General features: G+C 44.8%; 1 protein-coding gene across 1 annotated transcript; it reads right to left on the reverse strand.

Moving 5' to 3' along the window:
• Nucleotides 1–2412: 2412 nt before the first annotated feature.
• On the reverse strand, nt 2413–3540 carry KCNJ15 (potassium inwardly rectifying channel subfamily J member 15). Its single transcript, XM_077807244.1, has one exon. It carries the CDS (start codon nt 3538–3540, stop codon nt 2413–2415), a length of 1128 nt encoding a protein of 375 aa, XP_077663370.1.
• Nucleotides 3541–26724: the final 23184 nt, after the last annotated feature.

Genomic DNA, 26724 nt, shown 5'->3' on the forward strand with positions numbered 1-26724 from the left:
TAACATAGGCACCTAAGGAACTTCTACCCTGAAAACTTTGGTGCCAAGCAAGTTTAGCACCTTCAGGGCTTGGCAGGAGTTTTGTGGATCAGAATGGAGCAAAAACTTGGATTTTGGCACCTAACCCTGAGACTTAGGTGCCTAAGTCCGGGGTTTAGGCACTTAAGTACCTTTTGGATCCCACTATAAGTGTTCGAGGCCATCTCAAAATCTCTTTAAGTTCTTTTTTCCTGTCTCTAAGATACCCAGGGAAGTAGCGGAAGGTAGCCCATGTGACTTGAGTCACTTACATCATGAAAAACTAGTAATGAGGAGCTGAAGACATTGATGAAGCAAATAGTTCATAAACAACCCATAAGCTGAAATTTCTTCATATTTGTTCATGGGTTGTACAGTTTCAAATCCTTAACACATTTTCAAAATCAAAGTCTACTCAAAGCTAATTAATGAGCAGGAGAAAAGAGGGCTAACTTTCTACTATTATTTGGTACAAATAGATTCACAGAGTTTAAGGACAGACTGGACTATTATAATCATCTAGTCTGACCTCCTGTGTAATACAGGCCACAGCATTGCACCCAGTGATATCTGCATCTAGCCTAGTGACTTGTAGTTCAGCTAGAGCATATCCTTTAGGGTTTGCACAGCTCTAATTCTGGTCAAGTGCAAGTGAGCTAACATTTTTCTTGGCATAAAATCATAGAAGTGTAGGGCTGGAAGGGAACTCGAAAATGATTTACCTTAATGGCAGAACCCAGTGCTTCCCAGACGTAGGCCCAGCCTGCATACATGACACACCCAAAGCTCACACTCAGGTAAACAGGCACTTATCTATGTACCAGGTTTGCCAGATCAGGGCCTCTGGAGTTCACTACTGCCACTGGCAAAAGCACACCTGGGGCTGAAAGGAAACTCATTTCTAAATTGTATCGGACAGCTGTTCTTCGTGCAGAAGTATGTTTCCCATTCACCACTGGTTTCTCCCAATTCCCTGTCTAGTTAAAGTGAGTCAATCTGTAAGCTTTGCTTTTGCTATATGTAAATGAATATGCCAAGCATATCCTAACTACCACACCCTCTGACTGCACCACAAAGAAATCAGCAATTGTTCAAATTACATTCCTTTATTAATAGAGTGGTTTAATAGACCGAAACTGAAATGGATCAAAGGAATGTTTGTCCATTAAAGTGGGCAGAAACAGTAAATATTGGCTACAGATGTCATCAAGATTTCATTTAACAAAAATTAAATATGGCCCATGGCAAAACAAGCAACCTTCAGAAATGTATTGTTAGGCTGCTAGTAGAAATGATTTACACTTTATGAAAACAAAAAGTCTTGGCAAAGCCAGTTTTAACTCAGTTAATTACTGTTTTGATTCAGTGTTAACTGCCCTCAGCTCTCTCCCTAGATATTATATACAAGCCTGCCATTAACATGGTAAAAAAACAAATGAGTGTTCAAGAAACTAATGGTCCCTAATGGAGCTGAGAAAACCCTTTTAACAAAGCCCAGCGGGCTATTAGTGTACAAGTCATTTTCTCTCTCTCAGGATAAAAGAATGTGTTTACCAGCTATAGGTTTCAGAGTAGCAGCCGTGTTAGTCTGTATCCGCAAAAACAACAGGAGGACTTGTGGCACCTTAGAGACTAACCAATTTATTTGAGCATAAGCTTTCGTGAGCTACAGCCCACTTCATCGGCTCTCCTCTGGGATATAAGAAGTTCTGCTTTAGCAGACAGCACTAGTGGATTCTACTGTGGCATTCAAGCAGACAACCAGTTCAAAATCTCCCCACTGTACTTTCCACTGCATACATCCAATGAAGTGAGCTGTAGCTCATGAAAGCTTATGCTCAAATAAATTTGTTAGTCTCTAAGGTGCCACAAGTACTCCTGTTCTTTTTACCAGCTATAGTATGTCTGCATTGATTGAACCACACTTCTCTCACATTAACTTAGTTAAGACCACTTAAAGAAAATAAAGCACTGGTTTGAAAATAAACGTTTTAAAGGAGCCTGTTTCCTTCTGGAAGCACTTGTGTGCTAGCTTTGAGATCCCACTGTTATAATTAAACCATGGCAAATACCTATGTGAAGAAATCTTCTCATGGTATCAAAGGCCACTTACCAAATGGAAAGTAGTATGTCTGATCTGACAGTTGGTACAAGGCAGATTCTCAAAATAAATCCAACTCTGTTAAATCATTATGATAAACAGAGAAATCCCACCTAATTAAAACAAATACTCAGTTAACAACTTGACTTGACAAAAGGACAGGTTTACTCTATACCAAGGTACTTGCTTAAGAGGTCTCTGATGCATTTTCTTAAGAGCCATACAGTATATAATGTATGCTTTTGTTTCAGTTTGTAAATAGGCATTACTAATGTTAAAGTTTGCTCATACAATCAAACATTGCTTTGCTGTAACAACATTGTTCTCAGTCCTCTCTCTCTTTCATCTTCCTGTCTGTATCTCTCTTCTAGTTTCTGTTTTTCAGAGTCCATGCTATAAAAAGTAGTGTCTACACTTCTTCTGATTTGCTCAAACTGACTAAAATCAGCAACATATTTACCATTTTGAGAGAGAGAAACCACAGGTACAAACTCATAACCCCAGTGGATCTCCTCTGGGATATAAGAAGTTCTGCTTTGGCAGACGGCACTAGTGGATTCTACTGTGGCATTCAAGAGGACAACCAGTTCAAAATCCTTTTCTTTTAGGTTTTGGGGTGTGAGATCTCTTAAAGGGCTACTTTCATCCAATATATGATAAAAGGTTAAAGGTAAAATGAGAAAAGGACTTTCTGAAGAGGAGTCAACATGGAATTTGACACTGGCTTGGTTGAGCAGGATTCTCTCCCCTTCTTTGGTTTCATAGGTTTGAAGAAGCTTCCCAGACAGCTGACACTGAATCAGAAGGCTCTTCCTCATATTTGCCACTCTGATCACAAGGCAAAGCTCTCCATTGTGTTTGGTAATTACAGCACAATGACTGAACTTAATAGTCTCAGCCCGTTTTTTGGGTCTTGCAATTTTGGCCAAGAAGGTACCAGTGATAAAGATCTCAATCAAAGTTGTGATGACCAGCTGAGCAACCAGGAGGAATATGGCATGAGGGCACTCCTCTGTGATGAAACGGAAGCCATAACCAATAGTTGTCTGTGACTCCAAAGAAAAGAGAAATGCCCCCGTTAGTGAGTTTACTTCCTTGACACAAGGCATATGTTTGGGGGGGAAAGGATCCCTTTCTAAATCTCCATGAAGAAATGCAATGGCATAATAGATAACTCCAAAGAGGAACCAGGTCATCACAAAAGTAGCAGCAAACAGGGTAAGTTTGTATCTCCACTTCATGTCTATAACTGTTGTCCACAAATCTTGAAGGTAAAGCAGGTATATACCATCTACTTTGTCAATTCTCACATTGCTGTGACCATTTTTGGACATCACTCGGGGTCTGTGCGTCTTGAGGTCAGCACTGATGATGCTGTTAATGAGTGGGGCACTCGATGTATTGATTTGAGTGGTGCCCATTTTCAGTTCCTCAGTTCTAAGAAGAGAAAAAAAGAATTTAGTTATTTAACAAAGTCAAAGTACACGAGCCTTAAAAATCATGTGAAAAACACAGAAGGACAGAAGGTACACAATCATGACCGCATTACAGACGTATAGTAAAGGAATGCCCCTGGAACAAAAAGCTACCATCAATATAGTGTCTGATATTAAAGCTAGTTGACTTTTTTTTTTTTTAAAGTAATACCTTGACTGTAGTGACTGCCATATAAGGAGAAATGGACTATCTTTTGGTAGCTTGGAAAAGAAATTTGACCAAGCTAAAATCCTATGTTAGGACTGTATTTTTTAAAAAGGCATGAGGTAAAATTCTTCTCATATATTGTCGAGAAAGCAGGAGAGACTTGTTTTGACTACTACATTTATTCCCACTCATGCACTCAGGAGAGGGATTTCATTAAAATTAAACACATTTTGATGCTTGATTTAGAATGCCGGACTACCTTTGTCTCGCAAAACAACACAGTCAAAATAAGCAAATCAAATTTTGTTCATGGCTAATTAACTTCCATAAGTGATTTAATCAATCATTTCTAGCTCTTCCCTAAACATAGAACTAAGCTACAGGGAAACAGCATAGTCCTGTGAACACATAAAGGAGAGTTTTGGAAAGAAATATTTGCACCTGAAAACTCTTCAAGGCTCTTTGTAACATATAGCACTCCAATTTCAAACAGTCAGTGGAAAACAGGAGGCAATTCACAAATTCAGCATTCTAGCATTAGGCCCTGACCTGTGTAAACACAGGACTCAATGGAGCACAAGACTCAAAAAGTTTGTTTACTGTGAACCAAGTTCAGTGCAGATGGAGATTAAGTGGGAGTACATTCAGGACGGAACAAAGCCCACAAAGTGCAGGAGAAGGTTGCCTGTGCCAGTTTGATGAGGCAAATAAAGAAACACTGCTTCCAGGACAAGACAGTGGTTGCGTAGTGCAAGGACAGGGGATGTTACAGTAGTAGTTTCCAATAACAAAACTTCCTGCTCTAAAAAAAGCCCCCATGCATCCTTTGTGCTTTTGGCAGTTCGTACAACAAACATCGGTTTGTTCCATTGTTTTGCTTAAAAAGAAGCTTTAATAAGTGTTTCTTTTTTATGAACCACAGGAAAAAAAGTTCTCCCTTGTAACTACTTAAAAGAAACTTGCAGGAAACTCAAGACCTATTTGTGGGGGGGAGGGGTGCCTGCCCCGGACAACAACATAATTGTTCAGTGTTGTAACTTTCCTGTTATGTCAATAAAAGAGAGTTTTGTTTACTAAATACACTGATAACCACATTACGGGTTTTTCAGGGGGAAAGTAATTGCAATTTTATTTGTATTGTCACACTGTAATTCATTCAGATTTTGTATTAATCGTTAAAGCTCATTTTAGGCTCAGTTCTAAATGATGATGATCCCAGCAGGAGACCTTTTATGGGACAATCAAACCACCACACAGACTGGGCAGCATGTCCAGATAAACAGAAAAAAAGAAGAAGAAAAAAGACCAAGTGATCTTAAAAAGAACTACAGGAGGAAGCAGAAAAAGCAAAACAAAACACAGCAGCATATGAGCAACTGCTATTTAGACAAGCCCAGAACTCAAATGGTGCTGCCAGAGAAAATACAGCTTATGTAAGTATATGCAACATGCAATGCAAAACTCATAAGGAAAAAATTCATGCCATACAGTCAAGAAGCTCCATTGCCCTCATCAAGCATTACCATGATAAGATATTGATATAAAAAGTGCCTAAAATCTGTCCTGATATCAATCCTATCTCCTCTAATGCTCACTTCTCCGTAGTCTCTGCTTCCATTCATGAGAAGTGATGGGTTACAATCAGTTCTCTGCCACAAGTAGCTTTAATCTTCTAAAGGCCAAATTGTACCTGGACTTTGAGGCCATGCAGCGGAGTAAGGGCCAGCCCACTCCCCTGTGCAGCCTACCAGCATTGCTGCTTTGTGTGCAGGAGGCAGAGCAGGCTCCCCAGAGCTGCTACCTCCTCCCAGTTGTGCAGTTTTGTGAGGCGTGGGTGGAGAGAGCCAAGGACCTGCTCTCTCCCCTCAGTGCACCAGTCAGTGGAGATGAGCTGTGGGGGGATGGCGAATGGTGGGCCTGTGAGGTGGGAAGGTCCCAGAGCGCGGGCATCTACACCGCAATTAAACAGCCCCTTTGCCTGAGCCCCGGGAGCCCACTGTAAACATACCCTAATGGGCTATAGCAAAACAGTCTCCTCCAAGACAGCAGGGAAGAGCCAGGGAAGAAACTGTGATTCTAAGGCGTGATTCTTTCTCAGGGTTGCTCGGAGCAGGGAACAGTTACAACTTGTGCTGCCTCTTCCGAAGACACCAGATTTCAGTTTAGCTGTAAGTGACCTACAGAATGTTCCAAGTAACCTCCCATTCACTCTTTCACTCAAGCGACCTGACGCTCTGTTCCTGACATCCCCAGCCTTTTCTCCACTTCTGTGGTGGGGACTTACTGATCTGTAGGTTGCTGGATCTCCCTTAGCTTATATACGCATGATAATAGCTTCATTCTGGTCTTTGCTAGGCTCCTCTCTTGATTTTTTTTCTGTATTATCTCAAGGCTCTCAGCTCTTCAGATACTTCCTTTGGTATTCTGGACTGGATCCCATCTGATCCTGGACTTTTTTCTGACTTCCTGCATTTTCCCTGTTACATCATCTATTCCTGCACAAGTTTGAATTCCTTTATTATATTTATTCCTCTCATGGGAAATTCATGTTGGTTTTTTCTTACTGTAAAAGTACTTTGCTTGGTGTCATCCTTGCTGCATGACAGAGGCATTGCAATACTGTACAAGACCAGCAGCCCATCTAATCCAGTGTCAGATTCTTCAGAGGAATGAACCCTTTAGTAACTAGTTATGGGATAACCTGCACCCAAGGTAAATTTTCTCCAAACCCAAATAGTTAGAGATTGGCTTATACCCTGAAGCTTGAGGGGTTTTATCCCTTCCAAAGCTCCTGGTTTTAAAAATGGTTTCTATTTTAACAGGATAGTCTTGTTACTCACATAAATATCTAATCCCTTTTTGAACCTGCTAAACTCTTGGCCTCTGTGATATCTCGTGGCAATGAGTTCCACAGGCTCACAGTGAGCTGTCTGGATAAGCATTTCATTTTTGTATTTGCCACTTTCCAATGTCATTGAATGTCCCCTTGTTCTTGTGGAGATTAGAGAGAAAGACTGAACAGAAGATGCCAATCAACCTTCCCTAAATCATTCATTATTTCATATACTTTTATCTGATACCCTCTTAGTCAGTTCCTCTCTAAGGTTAACAATCCCAATCTTTTCAATCTCTCTTCATATGAGAGCTTTTCCATGTCCTTAATAGTTTTCATCACTGGTCTCTGAACCTCCTCTAATTCGGAAATAGCCTTTCTGAGATGGGGTAACCTGTACAGTATCCCATATGAGGGCAAGTCATTGAGTTATACAATGTCATTATAATATTTTCCTTAATATTCTCCATCTCATTCTGTATGCATTTTATAAACAGGCACCTTAAAATATTTCTACAGGGGGACTTCCTTACATCTGGAAGTTTTTAGTTCTGTCTTGATTCCCTGCCCAGCTTTTATTCTACTTCTTTTCCTTTTAATTTTTTCCTGAATCAGCAAACATTCCTAAAACAACAAATTTACATTTTTCAAAGAAACATTCCCAATAACAATGACATTTGCTAGTTGTAAGGGAGCAAACTAGTTGATTTATACTGAAGTGAAAACTATTAGGTTACTTAGCCAAAATACCTTGTTAAAAAAGAAACCAAACCCGCCCCAACGCTAACCTTTGAATTAATTGATAGCTTAAAGAAACAGTAGCATAATAAGGGCAGGGAAGGAGTAGTCTCAGATTTATTTTGTACTGTAATGCCCAACAGTTAGCCCCTCCAGATTTCTGGTCAGAACTTTGTAACCACCAAAAAAGAGATTTCCCCACCAGACTGTGTACTAGTAAAGGACTTTAGTACACACAAGATCAAGAAAGCTTAGGGTATGTCTACACTACGAAATTAGGTCGATTTTATAGAAGTTGATTTTTAGAAATCAATTTTATACAGTCGATTATGTATGTCCCCACTAAGCACATTAAGTCGGAGGACTGTGTCCTCAATACCATGGCTAGCTATCCCACAGTTCCTTCAGTCTCTGCTGCCCATTGGAATTCTGGGTTAAGCTCCCAATGCCTGATGGGGCAAAAACATTGTCGCAGGTGGTTTTGGGTATATGTCGTCAGTCGCCCCTCCCTCTGTGAAAGCAACAGCAGACAATTGTTTCGCGCCTTTTTTCCTGGGTTACCTGTGCAGATGCCATAGCACAACAAGCGTGGAGCCCGCTCAGCTCACCGCTGCTGTTGTGAGCATTGTAAACACCTCACGCATTATCCTGGAGTATGTGTGCAGAACTGGGCTAAGAGACGCCAGCATTAGGACAATTGTGAGGAGGACATGGACACAGACATTCCTGAAAGCATGGGATGTGGCAGTTGGGACATCATGGTGGCAGTGGGGCTGGTTGATACAGTGGAACGCTGATTCTGGGTCCGGCAAACAAGCACAGACTGGTGGGACCGCATAGTGCGGCAAGTATGGGATGATTCACAGTGGCTGCAAAACTTTCACATGTGTAAGTCCTCTTTCCTTGAACTTTGTGAGTTGCTTTTCCCTGACCTTGGACTTTGTGAGTTGCTTTTCCCTGCCCTGAAGCGCAGGAATATGAAGATGAGAGCAGCCCTGAAACTTGAGAAGCGAGTGGCGATAGCCCTGTGGAAGCTTGCAACACCTGACTGCTACCAGTCAGTTGGGAATCAATTTGGAGTGGGCAAGTCTCCTGTGGGGACTGCTGTGATCCAAGTAGCCAATGCAATCAATGACTTTCTGCTATCAAGGGTAGTGACTCTGGGGAATATGCACGTCATAGTGGATGGCTTTGCTGCAATGGGTTTCCCTAACTGTGGTGGGGCAATAGACGGAATGCACATCCCTATCTTGGCACCAGACCACCTTGCCAAGCAGTACGTAAACCGCTAGGGCTGCTTCTCAATGGTGCTGCAAGCACTGGTCGATCACAAGGGACATTTCACCGACATCAACGTGGGATGTCCAGGAAAGGTGTATGATGCTCGCATCTTTAGGAACTCCAGGCTGTTCGAGCAGTTGCAAGAAGGGATTTACTTCCCAGACCAGAAAATTACTGTTGGTGATGTTGAAATGCCAATAGTTATCCTTTGGGACTCAGCTTACCCCTAGCTCCCATGGCTCATGAAGCCATACACAGGCAGCCTGGACAGTAGTAAGGAGCAGTTCAACTTTAGGCTGAGCACGTGCAGAATGGTGGTAGAATGTGCCTTTGGACGTTTAAAAGCTCGCTGGCGCTGTTTGCTGACTAGGTCAGACCTCAGTGCAACCAATATTCCCATGGTTATTGATGCTTGCTGTGTCCTCCACAATATCTGTGAGAATAAGGGGAAAACGTTTATGGCGGAGTGGGAGGTTGAGGCAAATCGCCTGGTGGCCCATTTTGAGCAGCCAGACACCAGGGTGATTAGAAGAGCATAGCTAGGTGCGCTGCACATCAGAGAGGCTTTGAAAACCAGTTTCATGACTGGCCAGGCTTCAGTGTGACAGTTGTTGATTTTAATTCCCTGTAAGCCAACCACCCTCTCCCCTTCGATCATAGCTGGCAAAGGAAATAAAGTAACTATTGTTTTGAAACCAAGCATTCTTTCTTTATTAATTAAAAAAAGGTGAGATAACTGACAAGGTAGCCCAGGTTGGGTGGGGTGCGGGAGGAGGGAAGAACAAAGCCACATTGCTTATTGTAGCCACACTACAAATCAAAACTGTTCGAATGACAGCCTTCTGTTGCTTGGGCATCCTCTGGAGTGGAGTGGCTGGGTGCCCGGAGCCTCCCTCTCCCTGCGTTCTTGGGCATCTGGGTGAGGAGGATATGGAACTTGGGGAGGAGGGCAGGTGGTTATACAATGGATGCAGTGGGGGTCTGTGCTCTTGTTGGCTTTCCTGCAGCTCCAACAGATGCTTCATCATATCCCGTTTGCTCCCCCATTAGCCTCAGCATCGCCTCCTGCCTCTGTTCTTCGCACTGACTTAATGCTTTTACGGCCTCTGCCACTGAATGCCTCCATACATTCAGCTGCACCCTATCAGTGCGGGAGGACTGCATGAGCTTGGAAAATATGTCATTGCGAGTGCGTTTTTTTCGCCTTCTAATCGGTGATAACCTCAGGGACGGAGATGATGGGGAAGCATAGAAACATTTGCACCTGGGTGGAGATAAAAAGGGAGAGTAAAATGTAAGATGATACATTTCTGAGAACAAAAGAGAGACTCTTTCACAGCGAATCAAGCAATCTGCAGCAGATAGCACATGTGCTTTAGGTACAAGGTCGCATTTTCCCTTTTATATTGAGCACCTGCCGGTATGGTGACACATTGCACATGGTTGGGCAACAGAATTCGGTTTCCAGGAAGCCATGGTAAGCTAAAGGGTACACAGGGTTGGCTTCCTACGCCTTCATAACATGTGGGAATGGTTTCAAACTGCAGCGCCCTCCTTTCCCATAGCAAGCAATGCTGGCTGGATTTCACATTTAAAAGGAGGGGCTGCAGTTTTCGGGTGGATGTGCAGCACACACCTCCCCCCAACCCTACCGTGTGGCTGTTCTCTGGGATAATCCCTTCACCCCTCTCCCCACCACGTGGCTATTCTCCAGGATGATCCCTCTTAGCCAAGCGCAAACAACCCAGCATAAACGGGGTCCTTTTACTGTTCCCTTACAAAAATTCCCCTAGTTCAACCAGGTGACCATGAATGATATCACTCTCCTGAGCCTGACACAGAAAGATAAAGACCAAATGTTGCTTGAATGCAACCAAAACCCAGAACCATTCGCTGCCATGCTTTGTGCTGCAGTGATTCCAGACTACTTGGTACTGGCTTGGCGTGGTAAAGTGTCCTACCGTAGAGGACGAAATAAGGCAGCCCTCCCCAGAAACCTTCTGCAAAGGCTTTCAGGGTACCTCCAGGAGAGCTTCATGGAGACATCCCTGGAGGATTCCCACTCCATCCCCAGACACGTTAACAGACTTTCCCAGTAGCTGTACTGGCCGCGAATGCGTCCCAATTCTTCAGGGCAAATCAAACATTAAACACTAGTTTCTATACCCCGTACTGTAGTTACAAATGTGTACTCACCAGAGCTGTCTTCTCTGGCTTCAGGGTCGGGGATTCCGCCTTGGGAGGGTTTTGGCTCCAGGGTGATGAAAAGGTCCTGGCTGCTGGGGAGAACAGATTCACCGCTTGCGTGCTGCACATTCTCCTCCTCCTCCTCATCCTCATCCACAAAATCCTCCTCTGTGTTGCGTGAGACTCCCCCCTTGCAGGTGTCCACGGGACACCTACTCCTCTCGCCGGGGAGGCATACCAAAGTCGATTTTAAGAGCCCTTTAGGTTGATGGAACGGGGTTGCTCGTGTAGACGCATTCATTATAAAATTGACCTAACGCGGCTACATTCAACCTAACCCTGTAGTGTAGACCAGGACTTAGAGTTATGTATCAAACCACTGGCAATCAGTATCTTGATGTTAACACTGACGCCAAGGGCCACATTATCAAAGAGCTGAGACCCACTTGCATACACACAAAAATGTCCCCACCGTGCAACTAGATATGCTTGTTTAGGATCTGCTTGGGCCTACACAAATCGATTAAAGAAGTACAAAAGCATTATTTGATCAAATGGCCTCAAATACCTCCTTTCTTACCCATCAGATATGCTTTGCCAATGGAGCCTCCCCCACCCTCCTCTTGAATATAAATGACTAAAACTTACATTGCTCTTTTAGCCATTGTAAGCTACCAGCATTTGAAAAAAAGAAAACAAACCTTTTTCATCTTGAGATCTTTGGCAGGTCACACATAGGGTTGCCCGGCGTCCGGTGTTTGGCTGGAATGCCCGGTCGAAAAGGGACCCTGGCAACTCTGGTTGGCACTGCCAACTGAGCCATTAAAAATCTGTTCGGCGGCACAGTGGGGGCCCGGGGCTAAGGCAGGCTCCCTACCTGCCCTGGCTCCTCATTGCTCCTGGAAGTGGCTGCCAGGTTCCTGCAGCCCCTAGGCGCTGGGTCAGACAGTGACTGGGAGGCTCCATGTGCTGCACCTGCCCCAACTGCTGGCTCCGCAGCTCCAATTGGCTGGGAACTGCAACCAATTTGAGCTGGGAGCGGGCAGCACCTGCAGGCACAAAGGCACCGTGCACACCTGTCTGGCCACCCGTGCGCCTAGAGGCCGCAGGGATCTGGCGGCCGCTTCCTCGGAGCCAAGGTAAGTGATGCCGGGACCCCATAGCCCCGCCCACACCCCAAACCCCTCATCCCCAGCCCCACCCCAGAGACTGGTGTCCCCTTCTGCACCCAATCTCCTCATCCCTGGCCCCACCCTCAGCCAGAGCCCTCACCCCCCCACACATACCCCAACTCCCTGCCCCAGCCCGGAGTCCCCTCCCACACCCCAAACCCCTCATTCCCGGCCCCACCCCAGAGCCTACACCCCGCCAGCTGGAGCCCATGCCCCCTCCCAAACTCCAAACCCGTTGGCCCCATCCTGGAGCCCCTTCCTTCACCCCAAACTCCTCATCCCCAGCCCCACTCAAAAGCCTGCACTCCCAGCCCAGAGTCCATACTCCCTTCCGCACCCCAACCCCCCTGTCCCAGCCTGGTGAAAGTGAATGAGGGTGGGGGAGAGCAAGCGAGGGAGGGAGGGGGGATGGAGCAAGCGGAGGCAGGGCCTTGGATAAGGGGTGGGGCATGGGCAAGGCCTCAGAGAAGTGAGCGTAGGGGGCAGGGCAAGCGTGCTCGGTTTTGTGTGATTAGAAAGTTGGTAGCCCTAGTCACACAAGGTTCAGAGGGTTGTAAACATGTCTCAGAAATTCTCACAACTTTGTCCACCATCCCTCTGGGCTACACAAGTGCTGGACGGTGGCAGGTTCTGCTCTGTGACAGTCGACCAGCTAGACCCTCCTCCATGTTCCAACACATGGAATCAGAAAGGTGGGCAGTACCTGAAAATGAGCTCCTCATCTTCCCCAGGCTGCAGCATCCAGTAATAGAGCCTTGTCACCTGAAACCCTGGACTCTTCCAGTGACTGTTACTTCTAGGCTCCTGGCTAGGCTCCAGGCTGGAGTAACAGTCTTCTCTACAGCTGGGAGAAGGGAAGAACAGGCTGGTAGCCCATCTCATCAACAGTGCCAATATGTTTTTTAAATGAATTGCCTTTTATTTGTAAAAGGGCTGGACTCTCATGCCTATAAATATATCTGCCTGTGGCTGATAGATCAGTTCCTAAAGCTAGCCCATCCATTTGCCTCTCCCCAACCACAAGTTGATACTAAGGCACATAAAACAGAGTCCAATGGATGATATGAATAGCTCTATCTGACTGATCTTAGACATGCATCTCTCAGCAAAGGGAGTAAAACATCCAAATCCAGTCATAGGTCTTCGTAAGTTTTTCTCTGCCTGACTGACATTTGATCAGTCAAGGATGAGGTCAAACCAAAGAAGTCTGGGTGTTCCATTGTGTCCAGCACAGATTCATATCTCTCCAAGGCCATTGCTATTGATTTTATGTGTAAGATGCTCAGGTACCACAATGACGGGCAGAAGAAAAAGAAAGCAAGCAAGAAAGAGAAAATCCATCCAAGTCAATGGAGAGATTCTGTTGTTTTCAATGGGCTTTAGATCAGATCCCCAAACAGGTTTGAGGAACACAGTCCCTGCAGTATGGAGAAGCTTTCACTGTCACTGCCCATGTTCAGAAGATAAACTGAGGGTTTTGCTGTCCACAGAGCTATCAATCTGGAATCCTTCATGAGCACCATTTTTTAAAACAAACTAAACTGTTACTAAAGTTTGTTTTTCTGTTGTATGAAACAAGTTATAAAATGCTGCTGGAACAGAGACAAACATTTATGTGAAGCATCACCAGAAACCTGTTATGTTCAAACTCTTTTATGAATGACTTTTTCTCAGTAACAAAATGTTCAGTACTTTTTTATGTGGCTCTTGCTGGGGTATTATTTTTTCAAATTCCTTAAGTTCAAAGTGCTTTCATCTTTACTCTTTATTAGTATAGCCAGGCATTCTGACTCCCAATTCCTGAGTGGTACTCTGCCCTCCCATCATCCTTCCCCCAGTTCATTCTGTGCAATCCTTACCTGTCTCTTTAGGAGGGCAAGTCTAAACAGACACTAGTTCATTATGAAGTCACACTTTCCATTTCTGAGGCTCGGAGTGCTAGAATTAAACTGCAGGTTACAAAGAGCCATTATCAGCTGAACATGCTTATCATAATAATACTTAGCACTTCCCCACTGTATCACTTACAGCTTCAAAGTGCTGTACAAACACTATTTAATGCTCACAACACTGCTGTGAAGCAGGCAAGCATCCCTAGCCCACTTTATGTAGCCAGAAAGGAGCAGAGAGAGAGGCCAATGTCTTATCCAAAGCTGCATAACAAGACAGTAGCCGAGCCAGGATTAGAACTCTGGAGATCCTAGAGACTACCCATTTTCTTGTCCAGTAGGCATTGCTGTATGAGGTTCCCCATTTCTCTTCTCCTTACCTTGTTAGTGTGCCCTTCTGGGGTCCTCCATTCCCATGTCCTCTCCCCCTTCCCTCTGGGGTGTGTCTTTTCCCTGTGAGGTATTCCTTGGTGTCCTGTTTTCCCTGGTCCTGGGAGGTATCCCCTTCCTGTCCTGCCCTCCTTAGCTCTTTGAATTAAAGGGACTCTACCTATTTACATGTGTGTTACCACATTCACCACCACAGTATCTTGGTCTCCTACAAGTTTTATTTATTGCTTTACAAATATCGTATGTTAGGCAAGACTGATAGCACCACCTACAGTGAAGGTGGTCCGACACTTCCCATTATCACACCCTGTTTTCAGTTATAACTGCCAAACTTTAACCATTTGGGCTCAAATTTTCCATGCTCTGTGTCTGCTGCAGGGTGAATTATTTATGGGAGTTTCCGCCAAAATGGTTCAACCGTTTCCAAGAACGAGGCTAGGGAAAAGTATGTTGTTTTATGTAGTGTCAAGTGTCTACAGTTCTGGGGCAGCCCCATTGTGTGGCTGGCTTTGGGGATAGAGACCTCAGGGCTTCCAGGGTCCATGGTTCCAGGGCACCTCCTCTCTGGCACAGAGCCAGGAGCCTGGAAACTCTGGGATCCGCTACTCTAATTATGGCTTGGCTCCAGTCTCCATAGCAAGGAGCCTGGAAACCTTGAGGTTTTCCCAGGGCTTCTAGGCTCAAGCTGTGGAGCCATAACCTGGAAACTCTGTGGGGTTCTCAGGACTTCCTGGCTCCCTGCCATGGAGCCGGGAAGTCCTAGGATGGATTTCCCAAATGCAGCTCCTGGGCAGCCCCATCCTACAGACTGTCATGGGATATGGAACCCAGGGCTTCCAGACTCCCAGGCCAGCTGGCTCCTTGGGAGCCTTCTGTCTGGAAGTCCTGCCATCCCCAGCTCAGGTAGTCCATGAAGCAGGGCTGCGCCTAGCTGCAAATCCTGTAAGCCCTTCTCTGGCAGCTTGTGGTGAAATTGACAGGATTTCTGTCAGATTTACTGCTGCTCACTCCTGAATCCTATCAAGATTCCTGTCAAGACAAGAATCCTATCAATTTCATGCAGCCTAGGGGAGCCTTTTTCATTTCAGAAACACTCTGAGTCAGCATTTTCAAAACAAACCATTTCTGGAGATTCAGGTTCACAGAAAAATGTCAAAAAATGGTTTTGGTCCAAGTCAGAATGAAAAATTTTAAAATGTCAAAATTTCTTGTGAACTAGAAATTCTCAGTTTAGGCCATCGCTAACAAAGAGCTAATTTCTAAGCAGCCAGCAGCAATTAATTGATCTTAGACTATTAGTGGTAAATGTGCCCAGTGGCCTGTGATGGGATGTTAGATGGGGTGGGATCTGAGTTACTACAGTTCTTTCCTGGGTGTCTGGCTGGTGAGTCTTGCCCACATGCTTAGGGTTCAGCTGATTGCCATATTTGGGGTCGGGAAGGAATTTTCCTCCAAGGCAGATTGGCAGAGGCCCTGGGGGTTTTTTGCCTTCCTCCGCAGCGTGGGGCACGGGTCACTTGCTGGAGGATTCTCTGCACCTTGAAGTCTTTAAACTACAATTTGAGGACTTCAATAGCTAAGACAAGGGTTAGGGGTTTGTTACAAGAGTGGGTGAGATTCTGCGGCCTGTGTTGTGCAGGAGGTCAGACTAGACGATCAAAATGGTCCCTTCTGACCTTAAAGTCTATGATTCTACACTCAAGGTGCTTAGCACTCTTAGCTCACTTCACTGTGAGAAACAATGCATACCAAGGACTTTGCTGCAACAGACAATGCAGAGGACTTTATGGTATGGGACAGTGAAGGGGACAACAGTTCATTGAATGGACTCCCCTTAGTAAACCTGAATTATCAAAATGGGTTAAGTGGTGGTACCTCCAGGCAGGACCAGGTAAGCTGCTCCTTTGGGACTGGAGAAGACCTGCAAAGGGACACTTGGACTACTGATTCCAACAATGAGTGGGTCTTGGTGGATGGGTGAGGCAGTACAGTCAGGGGACGCCCATACCAGGGGGCATGGAAGTTAGGCAGGCAGACGACCACCAAAATTACTGAAATGGGTTGGGTTTATTTGCATATACATTCTGGTGCTGTGTTTTCCCAACTTTAGCACTGGGTTCTCTTTCCCCTACTAAAGATTTTCTTCTGCATACGCAGTCGCAGAGAGCTTGTGCACAAGGAAGTTCAGTCTGACTGTGAATGGCTAGGATGCATTTAACTTTCCCAGGTTACTGGGAGGGGGCTCGAGACATCAGTTTAGTTATTTGGTGAGAGGGACCCTACTTGTATTGAACCTGGCCCTTATTGCTGCTGTTAACTTCCTGGCAGAAGGATTACCTATGTATATACCTTAAGAGACACTCACACTGTTGCTACCAATGAGGACTAGAACTGGTACCTGCCTCCCCTGCTGTATGCTGCAGAATCAGAGACAAAACTAGAAGAGGAACAGTCCCAATGGGAGGTGGAGGCATACAGTGCAAATAGCCAGACAGATGATGAAGCAGAAAGCAAGGCAACAGTTGCTTCTTAGACAGCTCCTGCACAAAGGGACCCGCTGCTGGCACCTGGGGAGCAGCAGCACTAAAACCTCACGCAGGGCTTGTCTTCACTGCCATGCTAATTCGGTGCCACTGCATCAAGTGTTTTCCAGGTGACTTAATTACTTCACCTAAATGAGAGGCAGAAGCTATGTTGGCAGGAGAGCATCTCCCACTAACGCAGCGCAGGGTAGATAGCGCTTTAAGTCAATGTAAGTTACATTGGTCGTGGGGGTGGTTCTTTCACACCCCTGAGAGATGTAACTTATATCGACTGAAGCGGCAGTGTAGACGAGCCCTCAGTCTCAGTTGCCTAGGAACCAGAAATGGGGCAAATCAGGACTCTCCCAGGCAAACTGGGCAGCTGGTAAGTCAGGCTTGATTTTTGCTAAATGCTGATGCTCAATTTTGCGAAATTGATCAGGATGGTTAATTCTGGATCTCAGCCTCTGTGGAAGCAGAACTATCACTGGTCAAAACCTCTATCCAGGGGCTCAGCAACCTTGGGGGCGAAGGGGAGTGAGACAGCGGCCTCCAACTGCAGGCAGATCATTCATCCAGTTGTTGGCTGGACACTCCTGTCTTTGTAAAGTTTGTCTCCCTGTCCAGGACTGATATAAAACCGGGCATGGTTTTGTCCAGCATCATCGCGACGTGGATGCACGGAGAACGTCATTTTACAGGGCATGCTGCCAGCATGGCCTCACCATTGCGCCCCTGGATGGAGACTTTTATCAGTGATATTTCCATTTTGTTTATACCATGTTATGTATGACACGGTCGCTGAGCTCCAGAATTTAACATTGTCATCCATTTAGCAAAATTGATCACCAGCACTTAACAAACAGCAAGTCAGGGTCACCCTGTGGCATGACTGTGCATGTGAGGTCACGCTGCTGGGGGCGGGGCAGCAAGCTCTGCAAAATAGCATCCTCTGTGTAGTATGACTGAGCAGCAGTGGGGTCATGACAGCAGGGGTGGGCCCACACCATTCCAGAAGTTCATGCAACCAAGCCGGATGTCCTGTATTCTGGGGATGCATCAATGGCCTTCCTACCCCCTTTGGCCCCGACCAGAGCAGGAAATTTGAGTGGCATTGCGCCCCCATGCACCAGGTTGCAACTCCACTCCCTGGACAGCAGGGCCACATTGGAATAGCGTTGCAATCCCATGTGCCTGCTTAGCCCCCCAACTTTTGTAGTCTTTCTGGTGCCCATGGGCATAGGGGCTTCCCAGCTCCTGAGGAGAAGTGGAGCAGGAGGTACCTGGAATTCCCAGCATGGTGGGAGGGCTTTCAGTGCTTTCTGGGGAAGTGGAGATGCAGAAGGGATCTGGGGCTCCCAGAGCTGCCTAGACCCAAGTGAGGATGGTACTCTTCAGCCTGACTGCCTCACTGGGTAAGAGCATGGAGCTGGGTGTGGGGGCAGAGAGACTGCGGGCCTGGGTGCAGAGCACATGGGGCTGAGTGAGTCTGGAGCCACAAGAAGGGAGTGCATGTGGAGCTGGGTGCAGGGCGACAAGCACAGGTCTAGGTGCAGAAGGAGAGAGCTTGGGGGCGAGGTGCAGGGTTGGGGAGGGAGAGTCCTGGGCCCCTCCTTAGGAAAATTCTGGTTGTACCCCCACCTCTATCCATCTGCCATATCTATACTGCCCCCATTACCATATTATCTGAGTACTGTATTTATTAACAACACCTCGGTGAGGTAGGCCAGTGCTATTATCCCCCTTTTACAGATGGGGAAACTGAGGCAGAGAGAGAGAGAGACTAAGTGACTTGTTCAAAGTCACACAGGGAGTCTGTGACAGAACCCAGGGCTCTCAAGCCAGCACCCTAACCACTGGACCATCTTTCTTCTCCCCAAACCGATTTATTAATGTTAATAGGAATAGGCTCTTCGATGTTTACTTCAGCCATTTTCTACTTAGCACCATTCCCCCTCCGCACAACCACATAGTAAGAGACACTCCCTGCTCCAAACTCCTCAGAAGCCAAATAGACAAGGCAGATAAAGACTGAGAAGAAAAACAGAGGCACAGCAAGGTAAAAAGTGACTTGCCCAAAGTCCCAGAGCAGGTCATGGCATAGCCAGAAAGAGAAACCAGGTCTCCTGGCCTGCAGATGAGTGTTCAAGTCACTGGCTAACAATACATCTAAAATTAACTAGATTACACTAGTTTTTCACGTTTCCATTTAACTTCTCAATGATTTCAACCCAAACCAGCTTTCCCAATGCAGCACTGCTGCAGAGTGGATAAAATATATTTTAAAGTGTTCCGCTTTCTGCTGGGAGCATAATTGTTGACAAAATTGACAACTCGGTAACTCACAACAGTATTAACTTACTCTGGGCTTTTCCTAGTCAGGAGTTCAGCAAGTAGATGAGGAAGCAGAGTTTGTCTTAGGCACCAGCGATACTTAGTGAAATGGAAAGTACAGTCGCACCTATAGGTATCGCTTTTAAATGGGCAAGGTTTCTTCATTGTAAATAAATTAGGAATAAGCAACAACCTGGATGACTCAGAGAATTCGTACCAGAGCTTTGCTAGGTCACAGGTTCAATACTGGCCCACATGCACTAGCAGTGACCAATGTGTTACCATCTATTTGGCTTTCTGGGAACTATATAAGACTGGAACCTAGCTGGTGTAAATTGGGGTAGGTCCATTTACTTCACTAGAACTTGGACAGTTTATAACAGCTGAGCATCTGGCTGATAATTTGTTTAGGTCCCAGAATAATTGATCTTTCATTGCAGGATTTTGCCCAGAGAAGGCTGCTGTGTCCCCTCTGTCACCGATTTCAGTTTTTCTTTCTCTCTTTTAACAGACCAGACCTTCTCGCTGCTACATCGCTCACGGTTACTTGCTCTCCAGTGGAGGTTACTATACGTGGCCCAGATCATAACCCTCCATGGAAAATCCCACAAGGGCGCTGGGGCCTACACAAAGTTCCCCTCATGGATCCTCCTGTCAGTTGGTCAGGGAGTCCCCCCAACATTGAGGAAAGAGGGGCTTGATCCCCACAACCGATGATTTTAGGGCATCAGTGGAAGTCGGGACCATGCACTGCCCTTTAAACCCTCCTTAAAGAGGATTCCACAGCCTGGGCTGGGCTTTATTCCCCACAGGGTTAATTCACTCCTGAGTTTGCTCTCCATGTGCTTGGGGAAGGAGGCGGGAGGAGTAATGCATGACTTGACCAGGCACAATCTGCCCTTAGGAACTAACACAGTAGATCAGTTACATATTGCCATGCTATAGGAGGGTTGGTTATGCTTCCATATATCGCATCATTCATACATGCGCTGAAGAGCTCTTTCTTTTAGGTAGTTGCAGTAAACTATTCGCTAATTCATTTCACTGCTGCCTGCATGCGCTCTATTACAGTCAAGTTGGGGTTTGTTTTTTAATTAGTCTCAATAAACTGTTGCTTTCATAGCAGAGGGTAGGTATGGCAGCAAGGTGTGGCTCACTGGAGGGTGTCAAAATTTTGCTATGGCAGATTTTGTAACAAACTCACTCCATTCTTTATTCAGCACCTAGAAGGCCTACAGCATCACGAACAAAGGGTGGGTAGGAGTAATAATCAGAGAACCACCCCCCCCACCCCGTACTCCCCGAACACTCTCTCTCGCTCCAAAATAATTTTATTTGACACACTGTAATGAAAATACCAAGCATAACTCTGAAAAGGGCTTAGTAGAACATTTATGATGAAATAAAAGCTTTGCATCAACCTGGAAACATCTTCGTAAAATAAAATTCTTCTGGTATACAGGAAGCACAGCATGCTATTTAAAACCACACTACAGCTTCATAAGGGAAGAAAAGGGGCAAGGAGTACAAAGTCCTGTATTAAAAGGTCAGTATATTGTTGGGTCTTTTGGTCAGCTCAGATCTAATGCCGATAGACTCTAATCTAGCTGGGGGAATACAGCATATTCGTTCCCAGAAATGGGAGAGACCCAATCACACTGCTAGAGTTTTCCATCTCTGAGAGCTATGGGCCAGATTCACCTGTACACTTCAGCTGCTATGCAAAGTAGCAATAGATCTAACATAACCTGCTAGTTGAATCAGATTTGCATGACCAGAGCGCACCAGTGAATCTGGTCTGATGATTTTACAATATTACAAAGTGTGTTTCCAAGAAAGGATGACTCCTCTTGTCAAGGTTTCATCTCAAAACTTGTTCTATGCTGGTTTTCTCAGGAAGTGCTTGTGCTATGCGGGAGAATTCCATTGCTTGTGTGAACAAGTTCATGCTGTGGAAGGGCAGATGATAAGACAAAGCATCTTTTTCCCCCATCTAAGTCTATTAGTTTTTAAAGCAAAGCTTTAATTTCATTCTGCTAAACACTAACTCAGGCCAGGTCTACTCTACATGCTTGCTTTGGTATAACTACCTTACTCAGGAATGTGGAACAATACACCCCTGAGCGAGGTAGATATACCGACCTAACTCCCTCCCTTCCCCATGTAGACAGTGCTCTATCGGTGGCAGAGCTTCTTCTGCTGACCTAGCTACCACCTCTCACAAAGGTGGAGTTACTAAGCCGACAGGAGAGCTCTCTTCTATTGGCTTAGAGCGTCTTCATCAGAAGCGCTACAATGGAGCACCACACTGTTTGTGGTGCAGACCTGCCCTCACATACCACATGACAGCATTCTGCTCTAAGCTCAGCAACTAAAAAACCCAGTTACAGCAGAACTTCACTAATTTGCACGAGCAGCTAAGAAACACACGACAGCTTACTACAACCTGGGTGAAATTCACTCCTGTATAGCTGGCCAGTACAAGGTCTGTGTGCCACTTAAGCTACAGAGGCGAAAGTGGGAAGTAAATGGTGCCTTAGACTTCATGCTGATCCTTTGCACAAGCGCGAATTCCATCCTTTGTTAATCAGTAAACAGCCAGGATGAACAACTAAAACTATTTATATTTTCAAAATGAAAAACTGGGTCACTTGTGTAGACATTCTTTTTAGGGCTGCGACATAGCCATTCAAAAGATAAAAGTACACGGTGGGTAAAAATGCGCTGAAGTCAATGGCAAAACTCCCACTGTCCTAAAGGGTGAAATCCTGGCCCCCTTTATTTTGAAAATGTGTGCTGGTGTCATACTGCCAGCTTCTGAAACAGCAGTGACACATGCATGTTACTCAGAGTGGAGGATTTTCTTGCAGCTACTTTGGGTTTTGAATGAGCTGGTCATGTATTACTGAATAAGCATGTTGAACGCTCACTCAGAGTCAAAGAACAGCTTCTAGAATGGCCACTCTCATTTGAGTTTTTGCTTTAAACGCCAAATGTTGTAAAGCACACAACCACTTATTCCCTTGGATTGTTTGTTTCTGGTAAACACAGAGCAAATTCCACTCAGGCTTGAACAAACACTCTGTAGCTCTTAAACAGACAAACTTGTGAACTGATGAAATGAAAAACTGGTATTGTCTGGGAAAATCAGGACATGGAGTTGCCTTACAGCTGATTCATCAGTACCTATACTTCCTTCATTTATTCTGACCACCTCAGGTTAGCTTTCACTATGTATAATGGCACTTCAGAGGATAGTACTCTCTTAAATGACCAGTAGTATATTTTGTAAAAGTAACTTTTGGTGCAGCAGCACGGTCTACACAGACCTATTAATGTGCAGCACGGTAGTGTGCTTTAGAAAGTACATCCCTGTAATGTGCATTACCCACCATGTAGACATGTCATTGGTAACATGATCTATCAGTGCAACACTCATTTGCTGCATCTTTGTTGAGTAGTGGATTGAGAACGAGCAGTTGCAAGTATGAGCAGGTTTGCCTATTAACCAAGTGTTAATTTGTGAGGTATTGCTGGATCTAGGCTCAGTTTGGAAACATCTGGTTTTGAATACACATTCCTTTGCACGTCTTGCCTACAGAATTGCTAGGTTCAATGAGGAAAAGTCTTTAGATCGTGACACAAATGGAACTTCTGAACTGACCCTTTGTGATGCCTTAGCCATCTCTCTAATGTCCAACAAATACAGGGCTCGGAGTATTCTCTCTGAGCTAAATCTTGAAGTTCTTCATCAAAATGCCCACTGAGTTTTGCCAATGGGCCATACAAACATGCAGTTCATGTCCTCAAAGAGGCCCCTCTAACCTATGACTGGCTGCTAACTGAGCCGTGCAAAAGCGCTATAGCAGAACGGAGAATTGGGCCCTAAGCCCAGACTGTCAAAGGTACTGAGGCACCTAACTCCCAATGGGAGTATCACGTCTAAACACCTTTGAGGATCTAGGCCTACTGCTTTACTCTGGCAGCAGCTGCTGGTGCATATGCCACTGAGCCCTCACCATCACCCATGTGGATAATGGCTTAAAGCTACAGTCTGAACTTATAATGAGCACTAAAATAGTTACACGGTTCATGTAAGCAATTAAAATGCTTGGGCAAAAGGGGAGTCTTTCACCTGCCACTATGAAACTAATGGAATGATATTTAAAGTGCCAATGGCACTTTCAAATAGGGGCAGTAGTGCTTGTTTTCAGTGAGTGTATTATTTCAGGGCAAATTTCTGTTTCTTTCCTCACCAGTCCATGCATGTGATCAATTTATGGTTTAAAAGGCTTTCTCTCATACACACCCATATATGTTTTCCACTGAAGTCTGTGCTTTTTCCTAGACCCACCCAAATTCCAGTACATAACTCACTTGTGTGCCAAGTTTTCATACTCTCCATGCAATGAATGGAAAAAATGCCTTTCCCCCCCATTTCTGCACATTTCTGGGGAGAGGAAGGAAAGGCCTCCAGAGGAATTTGGTTATACCTGCTGTTTCAGAGCAGAAACATGAGAGTGCCACTGTTAATGAGAACATTCTAGTGCTGCCTGTGGAAGGAAGTTTCTGGTGTTGGAATCCCAAACTATTTGATTGTGTTTTCAAGCCATAAATATAGAGTGCTACAGAGACTTTTCAGAAAAATAATTATAAAGTGAAAATAATATAAACTACTAGATTGTGCGGCTCCCTGGCTGTTTATACAAAGTATTCCAATAACACTCTTGAATGCATTGTTGTTTTATGAGGGAGGGCAAACAAAAATCAAAGCTCCATGGGGAGAAATATTAGGGAGCTTTATAAGGAAATGGTAGCTTGCAGCTGTAACCTCAGAGACTCTCTTTACTCCAATATGGCAGGGGATTGGAGAGGCTTTGTGAAAGGTGCTGGACTGACAGCATTGCAGTCCTCTCCTTATCCACAGTGCAGAGAGGAGAAAGGCGGCAGCACTTTGGGCTTCCCCACACTGCCCCAGTTGCTGCTTTAGAGGGAACCACTTTTAGTGCTGAAGGGGTCCACTGGCTGCATGCCTCTTCGAGCCCCACACTATGTCCAAAGCTAACTGGAATGCCTGTAGTGTTCTGAAAGGCCTGATTCTGTTACCTTTACTCACACTGCATAGTAGCTTACTCCACAAGTGGCTCCACTGAAGCCGGTGCCCCAGCTCATCTCCATGGTGGTAAGGCCCTCAGGACAGGCTCTGAGGGCATTTCCTCATATGGGTGGCAGGGGTTTTTGTCAGCTTCCCTCCAACCTGGCCCTGAGAATTCCCAGGCTATCTGCTGGAGGTCAGGGCCATCCACACAGAGCTCCTGGGCAGTATGGCTTCATTGGACTGGGCTGCTGTGGCCACTGGGATCCCATATGGTGCGGTGCTCTGTGGAAAATAATACATCCCCAAGCTTCCTGTTTTCCAGGTAAACTCCAGGGGAATGTGTATGTCCCCTTGGTCCTTTACCCACTTTCCCACTGCAGTCTCTGCCCCATCCCGCAGCAGAGACGCCCCTCCTCCCCAGACCCTCAGAGAGATCATCATGGATTCCAGAAAGGGAAAGCGTACTGTGGGTAAGTGCAGATAGGGAAAGGCACTGTGAGCACCCCTTCTGCATGGGTCATCTCAAGGGCACTTTCTGAGACAATGAAACTATTTGTGGAACAAGTTACTACTCATCCTAGGTAAAGGGAGCAGAATCCATGCCTAAGGTCTTTATTTGGGGGGATAACTTTGTGGTATTCCATCCTAATTTATTTTCTCTTCACTTTATGGCTCCTTAGGAAACCCTTGTAAAACCTGTGGCTATGCTGCCCTGCAACATACTTCAGAGAACAATGGTACATTCCCAACAAGATAAATACCAACCTGTTTTTCAAAGTCAACATATATATAACTTTACTGAAGGGAGGTTGTATTGCTTGTTTATTTACACTCCATCTTATCTTTATTATTGTTTCTTTATGATCCTGTCTCAGCTCAAAAGTTCAGTGATCTTACGCACTAGGGAACTTGAGAAAGTCTAGCTTTGATCATTGAAGAATTAAACTGGATATTACTTTCATGTTCTGTTGAGAAATAGGTTTGTTCTTTTTTCAGAGCTCCCCAAATTTATTCTTAAAACTCTACAAAATTCAACAACTTGAGTAACTATATTACATTATTTTTGTCTTAACTTTTCCAGATGCTAAAAAGGTCAGAAGTTATTTTGATGTTTTCCAAGTCATCTGCTTTACCAGAATAGCAAATATGACCCTTCCCCAACTACATTATTATGTCACTACTAGGTGTTTGGTTGACAAGAATAACTTTTATTTATCAGGCTTTTAATGGCTTCATAATGTGTATCACAGAAGAGAACAGAGAAACATTTAAATTTAAACATGAGAGCTGGTTGGAAAGTGGGGTTTTTTTCCGCTGAAATTTTCAGTGAAAACAAATTATAACTTTTCAGATAAAAATTGAAAACTAAACCAAAATATTTCTAGTCAGAAATGCTACTGCAGTGACTAAGAGGAGCTGTAGTTTGAATGTCTCATGTTTCTGTTCTCTTGTACAGGCTAGGCTCTTTGGTCTCCCTTCTTGGGGAGGGAAAGTAGTGCATCATAGGAGTCCTGGTCCATAAAGAAGAATGGGGTCATGAGAAAACCAAACCACATCCCCACCATGAGACACACAGCAGCATTTCTTGAATCAAATTGTTTCAGATTTCAACTGAAAACATTTTGGTTTTCAGGTGTCTGTTTTTGGATGAAAAATGTAAATTTTCCATCAAAATCAGACACTTTTAATGAAAGATTTTGTTTAATTGAAATCCCAATTTTTTGATCAGCCCTAGTAAACAGCCATATGTAGTCTCATTGAGTGATAATCCTATATAAAGGTAGCTCTTATTCTATCATCAGTTGTTAAAGAGAAGTGAATCTAACAAGGAGTTCTGAAGCTTGAGTTGAAAGGTACTGTAGGCTAAAATACTACATACTATTACAAATCAATAAATGTAAGAAAATCGTTTCTTGTTTCTACTACATAGCACACTATGAGTCACCTACTCTTGGTGATATATAATAATAAAAAAAGACCCATGAGCATTAATTTGCAGTAGTATATTTCAGTGGAATCTGTTTGTAACCACAGTGATGGATTAAAGACAGATCCAGTCCTCACACTCCAAAAGGGCACAGACCACTGTGTTTGCATTATGGATTATGCAAATGATACAACATTCTGTCATCTTGACGCAAATATAACATCAATCCAATTCATTTGTCCCCATGTTAACAAAGTGGCACCCCTGGAAAACCCATAATTTACAAAAGGAACATTTTCTGTGGGATATAGCATCCCTTGCTTCATTCATTAAATGAGTAAAACTCCTCCCTTTCTGTTGGCAGCTAGACACTACAATATAGCCAAAATCCTTCCCTTCCTCTGTGAACCCACTGCCAAACTCTGGTTCATTAGCTAGGTGTTTTCTAATTTGCCTACTGCAACCGCATGTTCTTAGCCCTTCTCTACCTTATGGCCTAGCCATCCAAAGTGCTGCTGCAAAGATCATTTTTCTCTCCCATTATTCTGACCACGACTTCCTCTTTCCTCAGTACTTGCACAGCCTTTCCT

The sequence above is a fragment of the Eretmochelys imbricata genome, chromosome 1 (genome assembly GCF_965152235.1).
Source record: "Eretmochelys imbricata isolate rEreImb1 chromosome 1, rEreImb1.hap1, whole genome shotgun sequence".
Lineage (NCBI taxonomy): Eukaryota > Metazoa > Chordata > Testudines > Cheloniidae > Eretmochelys > Eretmochelys imbricata.